Here is a 16,203-nt window from a genome sequence, read left to right as displayed (position 1 = left end):
AGAAAAAAGTAATAATGTGCAGAAAGTTCTCACATCTGTCACATTCTCTGGCACTGTCTATACTCGTTTTAAGTGCTAAAAGCTCAAAGGAAAACATGTATGAGGTCAAAGGAAACGTGTGCAGGCGGGGGGAAAAGCTCCTGTTCTTAAGGCTGATTTACTGACCTTCAAACAGTAACACCTTTTTTTTCTTTTTGGCTCTAGGCTGACTGCTTTGTTTACATGCACAGCGTAATCAGTTAGCAGAACACTGCGAATGTGACGTAAACTGTGATGTTAACACTGCGATGGACAGGACGACATGGTCGGAATAATTAGTGGAAAATCTGGGTTTTGTGTGGGGAAAAGGTGTTGTGTGCATGTAAACGCAGTCAGAGAGGAGGTTGTCAGGGAGCGTCGGTGGTCAGTGCAAAGTTTATAGGAATGTAAATGAGGCTATGGCACTTGGTGCAGACTAACAGCCGATGGTTCGATGCAGACGGACAAATAAGAGACGCGCTGTTGGGCAGGCAGGCAGGCAGGTAGACAGGGCAGGTTCATGGTCAGCATTCAGTAGTATGGCATCAAAAAGTCAGAAGAGTTGCGTCGTCGTGGATCCCGAAGAGTCGTGGATCCCGAAGAGTCGTGGATCTTCGCAGACTTGGGACGAAAAAGCTACTCCCCCACCTGGGGAGGTTCGAGGCGGAGCAAGACGCTCCTCTCGTTTTCCAGTTCCGAGTTGAAAACCAAACGAGAGCAGCAGGGAGCCCGAGAGGAGCAGGAGGATTCTAACGGTGATGACAAAATAAAAAAATATATATAGAAAAGGACGGCGGGCACTCTTTATTTTGGCGTCCTCTAAACATCTGTGCAGATAGGTCCTCGTCTGCTGATCACCTGGGGGAGGAGAGAGACAGGAGAAGGGTGTGAGCTCTTCGAGTCGGGCCTCACCGCAGGACGCTCTTGTGTAATTAATGCCGAGGTCAACAGTTCTTGGGCCATCTGGTCAGACCTTCCTGAAAGTGCTTGCACACTGTGACCAGACTGTGGCCTAAATATGCTCCTGCACTCAGCATACAAACTGGAAAACCTGAACAGCACGAGCATTAAACAACGGCAACTGGGGATGGAGGTTATCGATTAACGAACTAATCGACTCGTTAAAACAAGTCCCAGTCCGCCCCTGTGTGCAACACACATAAACCTCGACTCTCTCACTGGTTAATTAGCCTAGACTGAGGAATTACTGGATACACAAAAGTAAACAATATGTTTTGGTTGAGTGTGAACGGAGCCAGTCTGGTTTGGGATGGAAGATTTTTCGTCGTTGATAGCCTCAGCGACGGTCGTATCGTTTGGGAGCGAGGCTCTAAAACTGCCAGTGTTGAGACAATTAGAGCCATGAACGCCGCTTTGATTTGTGTGAAAAGCGGCCGTCCCGCTAATAGCTCCGCCGTGAATACGCCGTGGAAATGTTGGCTTCGTGAGCTAATAGGAGTAGGGGGGGAAGGCTGATTGGCCTGGCAGACCTACAAAGTCTAATCAAAGCAAAATGTTGCTTTTATGGCCGACAGGATCCAAATCGTGGCTGGACGAACGGACGGAGAGAATGAAAGGCGCGCTCATCACACTGAGAAAGCAAAATTATCTTAAATTCAAGATTCCTTTTTGTGTCCAGCTTTGCACTTTGTATGTGTGTGAAACACACATACAAAGTGTATGTGTCTGTGCGTGTGTGTGTGTGTGGTCTGTGGAAGTGCTGACAGAGGACTTGGAGCTTTTGTTAAATGATAATAGTCCAGGAAAGTATGCGCCTGCAGCTGTACAAACACTTCCAACGGTAAAAGTTTTGCCCAGTGATGTGATTTTTTTCTTCTTCCCCCCATCATGGGGATAATATGGGATCGCAGTTACTGAATACATGAGCGTGGAGCTCTGCTGTCAGATCTCCTGCCGATGTTTTGACAGCGCCAAGCTCGGGGATGCCCTCGCGTTAATCCTGACGTCCTGGAGGACGGCGGGATGAGAGGGAGGGCGGATGCGGTCAGAAGAGGCAGCAGAGGGAGCTAATTGGATCTCAGTGTATCCGATCTGCTCCGGGGGTTTGCGTTGTCGGTGATTAATAGCCTGCGATGTATAACGGCTTAAGCGATTACTGTTTCTCTTCATCCTCATTTATTTAGACTAGATGTCCCCCCCCCCCTCCTCTGCGAATCTGCTCCGATTCCCTTCGACTTCTTGTCAGAGATAAATGCTGGAGTTGTTGGATCTTCCCCTTGAACTTTCAAAGCGAGTCGCACTCTAAACAGCCTGCGCTGTCAGTGAAGAATGAATGTACAGATTTTTTATTTTTTTGCATTTGGAGAGAAAATTAGCTGAAAATCAGTTGCTGCAGAATGTCTTTGTGATTCTTCTATGGGACAGAAAATAGCAGTTCAGCTCTGACCTAGGATAGCAATGCAACAATCAGGGATTTCCATAATTAGCAACTTTTGACAGTGGAAAACACAAGCTCTGGCTCTGTGTGTGTGTTTGTCATACCTTGGGGGACCATTTTCCTGACACATACAACGTTGTGGGGACCAATTGCTCCTTGTGGGGACCGAAGCCTGGTCCCCACGAGGGGAAACGCTGTTTATAGGTCAGGGGTCAGATTTAGGACTACGGTGTGAGTAGAGTTTTGGTTAGGTATGTAATGGATAGGATCAGGGTAAGTGTAAGGTTTAGACTGTAGAAATGAATGGAAATCAATGGAAAGTCCCCACAAAGATAGCCATGCAAACGTACGTGTGTGTGTGTGTGTGTGTGTGTGTGTGCGTGCGTGCGTGTGTGCGCCTTCACGACACACACACGCCTTCAGAGCCGACCTCTGGAACATGATATGTGTGTGCCAGCCTTTCATGTCACCTGTCATTAGCTTTCGCCTGCTAAAATCCATCTGTCAACACTCATGACGCCCATTGAAGTAAAGGGCAAAAGTATAGATTTTTACTATTTCTGTTTTTATGAAAGCCTAAATTTTAAAAAATTTACTAGGAAGTGGCAACCCACAAAGGAGAGGAGCCAGCACTGTCACGTGCTGGACACCGCACTGCCCAGAGAACCCTGGTCAAAGGAATACAGAGTCATATTCTTCAAGTAAGACATAAATGTAAAGCCCAATAAATAAATGCATACGTATACTCTAAAAATGCCAAGAAAGAATTAAAACTCTATGCTTGTGATGGCACACTTTTCAATGGTAGCGTCAACATGCTAGTGATAGCTCGCACTCTAATGGTAGCATTCAAGGTAATAGTAGCATGTTAGCTTAAATGCTAAAACGCTACTGTTAGCACTTAAGCTAACAGTAGATATCTAAATATCGTAATGGTATTTAGGTACCATTAAATGCTATCTAATGGTAGCATTTAAGGTAACAGTAGCATGTTAGCAAACTTGTATATAAAAGCTAAGCTTTACGGACTAAATGGAGTACATCAATTATGCATTATACATTATGATTATGCATAACGAAGTTTGTCTTTATGTGACAAAATCTGAAAAAGTTCAAAGCGTGTGAATACTTTAGCAAAGTCCTATCGGTTTCTCAAGCCTACTGCAAGATGTTTGGAATGATTTTCTGCAAACTGAATCACAAATCACCTACAGAGCTGTGAAAAATCACTCCTGTTGTTTTTGCAAAATTGGCAACATTTACTTTTTGTCTATAAAGATCCAAACACCAAATGTGTTTATCGCTTCGATTGCTGACACATCTTGTATAATAACATTTTGCTTCATTGTGAAATGATTGTATGCGTTTTGTACAATGCTTAAATTGTAGTGTTAATTTTGAAATGGTGTTGTTTTATATATAAAAAAAACAAAGAAACCAAAGCAAAAGAAAAACATCTAACTGTTATCTGGAAGTGGGAGGCATATTTCACAACTGAAATCATTCTTCAAGTCAGCAAGATCCTGAGGTCATAATCTACGTGAACTCGCACCTCCTCAAAGTTTTTCCATTTGGTTGGCTCTTCCTCTCGTATTTTACAGGAAGATGCAATGTTGGCAAATGATCTCTCTGCTTTCCTCATCTGAACTCTGCCCATCCTGCCAGTTTTCCAGTAAGCTCCCCAGTTTTTTTTTTTTTTTATCAGTTGGCTTCATTTCATCATGTAGAAAATAAGGACATGCTATCAGAGGGTTTAAAGTGGTTCCTTCTTTACGTTTTTATTCACATATTAGTCATTTGACTTTGCAAACCAACATTTGCCTAACCTTTTTATCTAAACAGAGCGCTACTAAGAGTTAATGGGCACAAACCTGAAGTGCACACATGACCTACCTGTTTCTTTGAGATGGTGTGTTTTTACAGTATTTCAACAAAATAAAAAACTTTTGACAGGTTGGTAAAGAAAGCAGCAACGCCTTGACATTTGCTCTAACCATGATAACCTTAACAAATAAGTCACAACAGATTCCTTGTCCACCTTATCGGGGAGTCAAAGTTTATCCTTGTTATTATTCAGTGTCTGCTACTGTAGCTCCACCATTGTATACAGGCGTATCTGGTGCGCTGCCAATTATTGTGTTTTCGTCTGGGTTAATAAGTCCAGAGCTTGTGTGTGTGTGTGTGTGTGTGTGGGCCTGATAATGGCAGGAAGTAGGAAAAGCAGCTCAGGTCGTGATAAGACGCTGGTCAGCTCTCTGAACCTTCCTGAGTACAACGCGATGGGAAAACGGTTCACGGAGCAATCGTTCTGGCCTCGTCGTGTTTATCACGAGACGTTCCGCTTCAGGTGAGAGTCTGCTTAGATAATGAGTGGGGAGCTCTCTACATGCTAATGTTCCAGGGTTGTCTTTGTGTTATCAGCCACTCAAACTCCCTGACAAAGTGCTGATGTGAAAAACACTAAAGTTCTTAAGTGGCTTTTGGAACAGAAGGCAAATTACCTGGTCATACCTTGACTGAAGAAGGTGGAGTCTGATGCATCAGATTCTTCATCCTGAAAAGAGAAAATATGTCTAAGCAACGACTCAAGTACGAAAATGTCATCATTTTCTTTGCATCTCCATGGTTCATTTCCCCAAAATTTTAATCGTCTCGTACAGAGAAAGTCCTTCTCCGTCTGTTTAGTCACACTTCAGCCGTGATGCACACGCCGAGTCTGGATGAGACAGTTCTGCTCCGGCACAACACCAGGCAGAACTGTGAACGGCGTGAACGCGCGGGTACGCACTGCGCTGCGCTATTAATGGAAACCCAACTGCTAAAAAAAGCTAAGAAGCTAGGAATAATAAAGCACTCCTGAAGGCTGGAAATAGGCACATGCGCTCCAGTGAGTTACTCGTTCGGCTCCGTGCCTTTTTTTTTTTTTTATTAATAGCACAGAGTTTCTGAGGACACACTCAGAGGAGAGGGGGAGGAGAAAAATGAGTGGCACTCTGCAGAGTCGTGGGGAATTTATAAGTTGTAGGGTTTATGGCATGAATGGAATATATAAACACCACCACCAGTAACATGGAATAACCATCAGTGTCGTTTTGCTCACTCCCCGCGGTGCTGTTTGCAACTTATGAAAAATAAAACTGCTTCTCTGCTGCTGTTCTTTTTTTCTTCATTGGGATTTTCATATTCTTTATGAAGCATAGAAGATATGGAGTCAAAAAAACTCAACAGTGATGTCGGTGGAAATTAAAGGAGAAACACCTATGCGTACTATTTGATAACTGATTTAAATCTGAAGTTTAACAGCTATGAGTGTCGTGTCTGTTAAGAAGCTGAATGCTGGAGCAGATAGCCTGACTAAGGTGAACTATTAGCTTTTCCAGCTACTGTAAGTATAAAGTGCATCAAAATCACACATAAATGTCAAAGAAAGTGTCATTATAACGAAAATGTTATCAATGTTATATTATTACCATCAGTATGAATGTTACGCTGGGATGCTACTGCTGTCTAAAGTAGCGGTTCTCAACGTGGGCGGTACCGCTCCCCAGGGGGCGTTCAGAGGACAGGGGGCGCTGGCGGACATTTTTACAAAAGGGGGACGCTGGGATGCCTTTGGGGGGCGTTTAGTCGAAGGTAAACTTTACACCTTAAATCCACAACAATGCCAGTTTAGACTTTGAGCAATCGATTGAGCCATTGATACAGTTGGCTGCAACTGTATCGATGACAGCTCTTCTTCTTCTATTCAGTGTTTGATAGCTTCTGTTAGCTTCTTGGCGCAGCTCTGTTCTCCTGCTACTGGTAGCTAAAATCACGACACCCTCACTGTGTATCCCTCTGAAAAATGAACCCATTTAAAAAAAGACATAAAGAAATCCCTCCATGGGTGATACCACGATAGAGAGCGTTCATTTTATAGCGTTAACACCGGTGCTGTAAGTGGTCCGGTAAGATACGGGTGTGATAGAACAACACAGCACTTTTAAATTTCAATAATCAGAATGCAGAAATTGTTTCCGTTGTTTTTTTAATAGGTTTATATGAGTCTGCCTTTTCCCCATCGACACGCTTTCCGACCGCCCTGCACCTTAGGGGCTTAAAAAAAACAAAAAAAAAAAAAAAAAAAAAAAAAAAAACGATGCGCACATTGCGCAAAACTCTGAAACAGGAGAAGCGGGACATAAAACGGAGCGACGAACTAGATGTGAATTATGGCATAAAAACAGAGAATCCGACGCTGAACAGTGAAAAATCAACACATGATGTGAAACACATGACGATTAGGCGGCGCAGCAGGTGCTGAGTGAAAATTACTGATGGTCAATAAACAGTAAAATAAATCTAGCAACAGGAAAGAAACTAAAGTGGACATAGCAATAAACCAAGAGAGGATAAAACTAATTGAATGAAGAACAAAATGCGAGAATAAACTAAGAAACTAAATACAGAGGAATAAACTGGTATGGCAAGACCTTTTGATCAATAATTAATACAGAGGACTGTATGGCAAGAATAAACAGACACTATTTCCAGATAAAAGGTAAAATAATATTGTTGAAATGTCATGGGTTTGTTGAGACCACATCTAGTACTGAGAATAAATATATCTTACAGACCACAACAGTAAAGAACTGATCACTTATTTATGTTTTTAATTACATTTGATATATTTATTTATTCAATATTATTTTTCATGTCAGTGTTAATGTCATGAGGCTGATGACTCCATGACACTTTCAATTTGACTCATTAGGATTTGATTAAGAACCAGATTTGTTCTTTGTAATTTCTGTCCAGTAAAACTATTAATCTATAAATCAATAGACAGGTCTATATAAAGATATAATCCATGTTTCTGTCTCATATTTGTATGGCATTAAAAGGACCTGGAACTTTTGTTTTTCCACTGAAAGCTCTGGTTTGCACAATAAATGCCATGTGGGTGAAATTTTATGGATGATACTCTGATGTCCCATTCTCCTGAAGGCAGCACAGAGCTGCACCACCAGAAACCGACAGAAACACTGAAGAGAAGAAGAGCTATGATTAATGTAGTTACAGTTCTATCCATGTTTTAATGTTGCAGAGCTCAGTCGTTTGCAAATAGATCAAAGTTTAAACTGGCATGTTGAACATCTTTTATCTGGCCATTTTGTGCAACATTTAACAACTAGAAAATGGCACAAAATAAGAATATTGTTTCCACTCTGATTAGCTGCTGCCAGGCCTACCAAGTTTAACTTGAATGTTTGTTGCATTTTTCATAGACGCCTGTGAAAATAATTTCTATTCCCATGACTTTTTTGTTTCTGTATTTGATGATAAATACAGAAACAAGCATAAAAATCAAAACATCTACAATCGTGATAGTAATATTAATGATAAAATAATGGTCAGTGGAAAGTAGCCTACAAATTCTTTGGTGGGGGGCGGTGAGGGACCTGGATAAAGGCTAGGGGGGCGCTGGCCCAAAAAAGGTTGAGAAACACTGCTCTAAAGTAATGCACCGTTCTGACCAAAAACAACCAATCAGAACCAGGAGGAGGGTCTTAGTGCTGTCAATCAACTTCATTCACTCACTGCTAGAGGGAATAATGGAAGATTTTATAAAGATTGTTTGAATTTCTGTGAGTAATAAATTGTTTTTGTTGTTTAATTGTGAAAAGAGTAGAGAGACGGGAACAATCTACGTAGCTTGAACACAATGTTGCTCACCTTTTTCTCCGGGATGGGGCAGGGGATATGCTGCTATCAGGGCTAGCAGCATGCTGTCTGCTGTCTGACTCATCTGTTGCTAAGTGTGGTAAAAGGTTCAGGTACAAGTTAAATATATGAATATCTTGGTATTTCTTTCCCTTGATTCATTAAATGCTAGTGAAAAAGTGACAGTCTGTAGCTAAGCTAACTATGCTAAATGGTTGACAATCTTGCACACTCTGCCCACATCTCTTGGAGAAAAACTGTCAAATTCACACTCTCGTCTTTTCTCTCTTTCTATTTAATACCTGACTATAATTTTTCTAGGCAGCACAATAACTGCCACAGTCGATCTGACCTGCTACCGACTGCTGCTGAACAGTCACTTTGCGCTAAGCAGGACCGAACCATTTCATGCAGATCCAGAGGGGAGTTCAGTACAAATATGGATCTGTGGTTTTTGGTCTGGGAGTGACAACCAGGGGCGCCAACCAGGGTGGCGCCCCTGGTTGTCATGGGGCCCAAGGTAAAAGGTACCTTGGGCCCCATGACAAAACATTTAATTAGGAATCCCCTTCGCAGCTGCTATTACAATTTCTTGAGTCCACGTCACCCATCAAAAGTAATTGTTTTTGTTGTGTAATTGTAAAAAGAGTAGAGACAGGGAAAATCCACGTAGCTTGAACACAGTGTTGCTCACCTTTTTCACTGGAACGGGGGTTAAAGATTATTCTGCTATCAGGGCTAGAGCTGATTCTGTCTGACTCATCTGTTGCTAAGTGTGATAAAAGGTACAGGTACAAGTTAAATATATGAATATGTTGTTAAATTCTTTCCTTCATTCATTAAATGGTAATGCTATGGAGGCAAACACGAGTCTGTAGCTTAGCTAGCTATGTTAAATGGTTGATAATCTCACACACTCTGCCCACATCTCTTGGAGACAAACTGGGTTGTAAATTCAGACTCGTTATTCTCTCTTACCTTTTTTTTTTTTTTTGAAATCTTGACTTCATTATTCATTATTTTGTAAAAAGAGTAGAGAGACGGGAACAATCTACGTAGCTTGAACACAGTATTGCTCACCTTTCTCAATGGGACTGGAGGGAGGGGATATGCTGCTATCAGGGCTAGCAGCATGCTGTCTGCTGTCTGACTCATCTGTTGCTAAGTGTGGTAAAAGGTTCAGGTACAAGTTAAATATATGAATATCTTGGTATTTCTTTCCCTTGATTCATTAAATGCTAGTGAAAAAGTGGCAAACAGTCTGTAGCTAAGCTAACTATGCTAAATGGTTGACAATCTTGCACACTCTGCCCACATCTCTTGGAGAAAAACTGTCAAATTCACACTCTCGTCTTTTCTCTCTTTCTATTTAATACCTGACTATAATTTTTCTAGGCAGCACAGTAACTGCCACAGTCGATCTGACCTGCTACCGACTGCTGCTGAACACGTCACTTTGCGCTAAGCAGGACCGAACCATTTCATGCAGATCCAGAGGGGTGTTCAGTACAAATAAGGATCTGTGGTTTTTGGTCTGGGAGTGACAACCAGGGGTGCCACCAGGAACCTTGGGCCCCATGACAAAACATTTTATTAGGAATCCCCTTCGCAGCTGCTATTACAATTTCTTGAGTCCATGTCACCCATCAAAAGTAATTGTTTTTGTTGTGTAATTGTAAAAAGAGTAGAGAGACAGGAAAAATCCACGTAGCTTGAACACAGTGTTGCTCACCTTTTTCACTGGAACGGGGGTTAAAGATTATTCTGCTATCAGGGCTAGAGCTGATTCTGTCTGACTCATCTGTTGCTAAGTGTGATAAAAGGTACAGGTACAAGTTAAATATATGAATATGTTGTTAAATTCTTTCCTTCATTCATTAAATGGTAATGCTATGGAGGCAAACACGAGTCTGTAGCTTAGCTAGCTATGTTAAATGGTTGATAATCTCACACACTCTGCCCACATCTCTTGGAGACAAACTGGGTTGTAAATTCAGACTCGTTATTCTCTCTTACCTCTTTTTTTTTTTTTTTTAAATCTTGACTTCATTATTCATTATTTTGTAAAAAGAGTAGAGAGACGGGAACAATCTACATAGCTTGAACACAGTATTGCTCACCTTTCTCAATGGGACTGGAGGGAGGGGATATGCTGCTATCAGGGCTAGCAGCATGCTGTCTGCTGTCTGACTCATCTGTTGCTAAGTGTGGTAAAAGGTTCAGGTACAAGTTAAATATATAAATATCTTGGTATTTCTTTCCCTTGATTCATTAAATGCTAGTGAAAAAGTGGCAAACAGTCTGTAGCTAAGCTAACTATGCTAAATGGTTGACAATCTTGCACACTCTGCCCACATCTCTTGGAGAAAAACTGTCAAATTCACACTCTCGTCTTTTCTCTCTTTCTATTTAATACCTGACTATAATTTTTCTAGGCAGCACAGTAACTGCCACAGTAGATCTGACCTGCTACCGACTGCTGCTGAACACGTCACTTTGCGCTAAGCAGGACCGAACCATTTCATGCAGATCCAGAGGGGTGTTCAGTACAAATATGGATCTGTGGTTTTTGGTCTGGGAGTGACAACCAGGGGTGCCACCAGGAACCTTGGGCCCCATGACAAAACATTTAATTAGGAATCCCCTTCGCAGCTGCTATTACAATTTCTTGAGTCCATCTCACCCATCAAAAGTAATTGTTCTTGTTGTGTAATTGTAAAAAGAGTAGAGAGACAGGGAAAATCCACGTAGCTTGAACACAGTGTTGCTCACCTTTTTCACTGGAATGGGGGTTAAAGATTATTCTGCTATCAGGGCTAGAGCTGATTCTGTCTGACTCATCTGTTGCTAAGTGTGATAAAAGGTACAGGTACAAGTTAAATATATGAATATGTTGTTAAATTCTTTCCTTCATTCATTAAATGGTAATGCTATGGAGGCAAACACGAGTCTGTAGCTTAGCTAGCTATGTTAAATGGTTGATAATCTCACACACTCTGCCCACATCTCTTGGAGACAAACTGGGTTGTAAATTCAGACTCGTTATTCTCTCTTACCTTTTTTTTATTTTTTATTTTGAAATCTTGACTTCATTATTCATTATTTTGTAAAAAGAGTAGAGAGACGGGAACAATCTACGTAGCTTGAACACAGTATTGCTCACCTTTCTCAATGGTACTGGAGGGAGGGCTTAGTCTGCTATCAGGGCTAGAGCTGCTGCTATCACGGCAAGAGGTGCTGCTGTCTGACTCATGTGTTGCTAAGTGTGGTAAAAAGTACAGGTACAAGTTAAATATATGAATATGCTGTTAAATTATTTCCTTCATTCATTAAATTGTAATGCTATGGAGGCATACAGTAGTCTGTAGCTAAGCTAACTATGCTAAATGGTTGACAATCTCGCACAGTCTACCCACATCTCTTGGAGACAAACTGTGTTACAAATTCACACTCTTGTCATTTTCTCTCTCCTGTCTCTCTCTTTTTTTTTTGAAAACTTGACTTCATCATTTTTCTAGGTGGCATAGTAACTGTCGCAGTCGTTCTGGTCTGCTACCAACTGCTGCTGAACACCGTCACCGTCAAGCGGAACGAACCATTTAATGCAGATCCAGAAGGGGTGTTCAGTACAAATATGGATGTGTGCTTTTTGGTCTGGATGTGAGAACCAGGAGCGCCACCAGGAACGTTGGGCCCCATGACAAAATATTTAATAGGCCCCTCTCCCCCTTTGCAGCTGCTGTTACAATTTCTTTAGTCCATCTGACCCATCAAAAGTGTCACAATTTTAAAGACGCTTACTTTCGTTGGTCCAATACACTTGCACAATATTCATTGCTAGTGAATTTACATGCAACAGTCCACATAAAATAGGTTGCTTCAATTTTTTATTATTAGTTTTAGCTCATTGAAGTATCTCTCCCGACCAGCAAGTCACAGGAAATGTGCAAAATATACATGAAACAATCCAGACTTCTCAATAAAAGATGTTGTATTTTGTTCATATGTGTTTTTTCCACATTTGTTAAAGCTGTCACCATGTCGTGAAAGTTTGATATGAGACAGATAATCTGTGAAAAGATCAATCTCCTCAACCTCCTTCCTGAACTACTATTGCTGTCTAAAGTAATGCACTGTTCTGACCAAAACCAACCAATCAGAATCAGGAGGAGGGTCTTAGTGTTGTTAATCATCCTCATCCACTCGCTGGTAGAGGGGCTAATGGAAGTTTTTTAAAGATTGTTGGAATTTCTGTGAGTAACAAATTGTTTTGTTGTGTAATTGCAAAAAGAGTAGAGAGACAGGAAAAATCTACGTAGCTTTAACACAATGTTGCTCACCTTTCTCACTGGAACGGGGGTTAAAGATTATTCTGCTATCAGGGCTAGAGCTGCTGCTGTCAGGGCCAGAGCTGCTGCTGTCTGACTCATCTGTTGCTAAGTGTGGTAAAAGGTACAGGTACAAGTTAAATATATGAATATGCTGTTAAATTCTTTCCTTCATTCATTAAATGCTAGTGAAATGGAGGCAAACAGCCTGTAGCTATGCTAACTATGCTAAATAGTTGCTAATCTCGCACACTCTGCCCACATCTCTTGGAGAAAAACTGGTCTATAATAGACCAATTGTCTTTTTTCTCTCTATTTGAAACGCTGACTTTATAATTTTTCTTGGCGGCACAGTAACTAACACAGTCGTTCTCGTCTTCTACCGACTGCTGCTGAACACAGTCAAACACGCTAAGCAGGAACGAACCATTTCATGCAGATCCAGAGGGGTGTTCAGAACAAATATGGATCTGTGCTTTTTGGTCTGGGAGTGACAACATTTAATTTTTACTGCTAAAACAATTTTAAAAACACTATATGGTTAATTCTGTAATTGACAGGGCCCCCAATTTTTTTTTCTGTTGCTATAAAAAATTATTTGTTTGCTTTTTGTGGGAGGGCCCTCCGCCGGTCAGGGGCCCCTGGAATTGTCCTAACCTTTCCCCCGATACGGCGAACCTCGCTACACTGGTCGAAGTAAACAACAAAGGATTGCAGTTCAAGCTCAAGCATGCTAAAGATAAAGTTCACAAAAAATTACTGTGGTATTTCTAATGATCTTTTGACCCTCATAAGTTTTCCTTTTCTCTACATTGTGAAAATGACATTGAGTCATTGATTGAACATTTCAAACAGATTTGATCTCTTTCATCTCTTCAGAAAGATTTCTACTTACTCCGAGTTACAACACGGTGTCCCTGCCAATCAATCTTTAGAATTTTCAGTTCCCTTGATAGAAAAAAAAACCTTTTTTCAGAGTACATTTGTAAGCAGCATTTATGAATAAAGTCCAAACGAACTAGTCTATACACTTCAAAAGTAATCTATCAAAAGTGGCTAAAAACAACCAGTTTAGGGAAAAGCACTGTTTTTTTTAAAATAGTTTCTTACCTGATGTCCACTACTTTCCACCTGTATGTTTTTTTTTTTATAAATTCTACAATTAAGTGAAACTCTTTCCAACCTGGCAACCCAAAGTTGTTCTTATAATTATTTTTGTTTTGGCAACCTAAAGAAAAAAGAGTTGTTTTGAATTGATCAAAAATCGTATGCACGTATTTCTGAAAAGTAAAAATCTGCAAAGCAATTAAACACAAAGCTAGCATCCAAACATGCACAAAGAAATTTCTACCAACATAAAGACTGAATGTGAGTCTCTGTAGTTGTTTTATTTTTTATTTGTGAGCTATTCATCAGAAAGTGTGGCCTTGTCCTCCATGGTGTTGGGTGAAAGTCAACGGGTTGTGGTTAGCTGCACTCTGCCCGCAGCGTCTGATAGTGCGGTTTTAGTTTGAACCACTTCTTGGACTACGGGTTAATATCTATTACTGGCACAGTTTCATAGTGAGTGTCCTCTTCCGCTTTTCTTTTTTTTTTTTTTTGGTTTGTGGAAGAGGCCAAACAGAAACCGCAACAAGTCTCAGCTGTGGCAGCCGTGGGCGTGCGTCTACGCCGACACCATTTTAGTGCAACGTAGACGCACAACGAGGAAGAAGTCACAGCCTGGCTGAGAGCTGAAGATTCTGACCAGTCCTCAAATCTCTTCTGCAAATTTGAAAACTTTTTTTATAGCTTTTCTGTTTCTTGTCTGCCTGTGCATAAAATGTCTTCCCCGTAATTTTAGGCGTGAGAAAGTATAACGACCTCCTAAGGGGCGAAGACAACGTGTCTGTGGACGGACGTCAGAAATCACATCGCCATCCTGTCTAAAAATGTTTGGCATCTTCCACAGGAAGGAAGTCATTTCTGTAAGCGCTGGCAACAGGGGAGCAAGCCAACGTGACAAAAAAGAAACAAGTTTTGTCTCGCCATAAAAAACCCCAAAAAAACTACAGAGCTTGTTTTAGACTTTTAAGGCCATGACCAGCTTTTGTTCCAACTGATTCATGTCTTTAGTGCTTATAAAAAAGGAAAAGATGAGTATGTGAATGAGAGGGGAAGTAGTTGAACAAACTGGTGAGTGTAACAGACTGTGGGGGAGTTTCAGCTAACTGGGGTTTTCTGTTGGCCCAGATATTGCAGGTCTTTGGCTATTATGTTTGAGCAGCATGTCAAACTTCAGTAACAACATAAAAGTTTCCAGCAAACCCCAAAAGAAAGGAAATAAAAACACCCTAAAACCTATTTCTTCCTACATCAACCAAATTTTCTTTGGCGTCTTGTAGCTCTTAGTCAGAAAGTCTTTGACAAACAACCCCAGCAATGCTAAATATTTAAAGGAGCTGCTGAATAATAGATGAAATAATCAGCTGTTTTAACAATGCGACTTACCTGTCGGCCTTTTCCCGGTCGTCCAGGAAATACAGCGCCGTGGCCAGGAAAAACATGCCCCCCACGACAATGATGAAGGGACACAGCATGAGGGCATAGCCCAGACTGAGGAACTTCCATAGTTCAGATGAAACAAATTTATCCTGTAGCTTGTCAGAGATCTGCAGCCAGACACAAAGAAAAAAGAGAAAACATAAAAAAAAAAAAAAAGCTAGTCACCAAGTAGGGACGTTAGTAAGTGATTAATAAGTCAACCTAAAGTTGATCGACCTTATCAATCATTTAATGATTAATTAATAACCATTTCCCTAGAACTGATTATTTTGTTTCATTTGGGTCGACCGTCTTTCTATAAGACGAAGGGCCGCAACTTAAAAAAATAAGTACATCATTATGTTTTAACAATTTTGTGTATCAACTGTGGTTTTCTTAAATTATTAAACTTGGACATATTTATGAAATATAACAAAACAGCCTGAACATCTTATGTTGCTGAATCGAAAAAAAGATATTTTGCAACACTTAATCCCAGACTTTTCTGTCATCACATCCTCACATGAGTAATTTTTGGTTGAGAAGTTGACACTGCTCCGCTGTGCAGCACGGCCGAATAAGCGATATTATTGGTGAATAATATCAAGTGTTATTGATATTATTCAATAACATAATTGAATAATATGTTATTCAATTAACATATTAATTGAATGACATAAGGAACTTGTCAAGTGTTTATATTTCAAAGCAGAAGCTCCCACAGACGTTCATTTTGCATCCCATAAAGGACACGGTCTGAACCGTTTCTCCTTCTCGTTCTGGTGAGGCTCTGCCATTTTCATTCCTGTATATCTAGCCTTTAAGGATGACCAGCGGTGCCCTCTTCTGGTCGGAAGCCAAACTACAACAATAAAAGAAGGTCTAAACGTCTAACAAACCATTAATCGACATCTAATCGTAAGGCAAATATTCAAACCTTCTACGATACACTGAGCGGTGTTGGTTTTCACATGTTTGCATGCAGTTTCCCTCCAATTCAAGGTTTGACAGCTAACAGCTCATCATTCAGTGTGTCATGTGTTATGCTGAGGGGAACAACAGCTGAAGAAAAGTGGGTGTTAAGTGACATAATAAGTGACCTGTTATGTCTCCCTGTATCACCCATAAGGCGGTCCCACTGACAATCACACAGCGACGGAGGCTACTAATGGCAACGCTGAGCCAGCTGAGTGTGGAGGGGTCGGTGGGAGGAGAACAGCAGGACTCTGCTAG

At 40.9% G+C, this 16,203-nt stretch overlaps 1 protein-coding gene across 10 annotated transcripts in view; it reads right to left on the bottom strand.

Annotated features, from left to right (window-relative positions):
- Positions 1-396: 396 nt before the first annotated feature.
- Positions 397-16,203, bottom strand: part of spns2 (SPNS lysolipid transporter 2, sphingosine-1-phosphate) — a 78,905-nt gene continuing 63,098 nt past the window's right edge. For 5 of the 10 annotated variants that reach the window (XM_081615138.1, XM_081615139.1, XM_081615147.1 and 2 more), the window contains 12 exons: positions 14,938-15,098; positions 13,343-13,395; positions 12,460-12,555; positions 11,283-11,378; positions 10,892-10,966; positions 10,240-10,320; positions 9,852-9,926; positions 9,200-9,280; positions 8,814-8,888; positions 8,132-8,210; positions 4,928-4,970; positions 397-767 (listed from right to left, as the gene is read on the bottom strand). In XM_081615138.1, the coding sequence (XP_081471264.1) occupies positions 564-767; positions 4,928-4,970; positions 8,132-8,210; positions 8,814-8,888; positions 9,200-9,280; positions 9,852-9,926; positions 10,240-10,320; positions 10,892-10,966; positions 11,283-11,378; positions 12,460-12,555; positions 13,343-13,395; positions 14,938-15,098 (1,119 nt within the window). In that variant the 3' untranslated portion in view covers positions 397-563. Of the gene's footprint in view, positions 768-799; positions 877-4,917; positions 4,971-8,131; positions 8,211-8,813; positions 8,889-9,199; positions 9,281-9,851; positions 9,927-10,239; positions 10,321-10,891; positions 10,967-11,282; positions 11,379-12,459; positions 12,556-13,342; positions 13,396-14,937; positions 15,099-16,203 lie in introns of those variants that run through there. The other 5 variants (XM_081615144.1, XM_081615141.1, XM_081615140.1 and 2 more) reach the window with 5 other exon arrangements.

Source organism: Poecilia reticulata, chromosome 14 (assembly GCF_904066995.2).
Source record: "Poecilia reticulata chromosome 14, P_reticulata-male-v2, whole genome shotgun sequence".
Lineage (NCBI taxonomy): Eukaryota > Metazoa > Chordata > Actinopteri > Cyprinodontiformes > Poeciliidae > Poecilia > Poecilia reticulata.
This window is presented reverse-complemented; position numbering and strand designations above follow the sequence as displayed.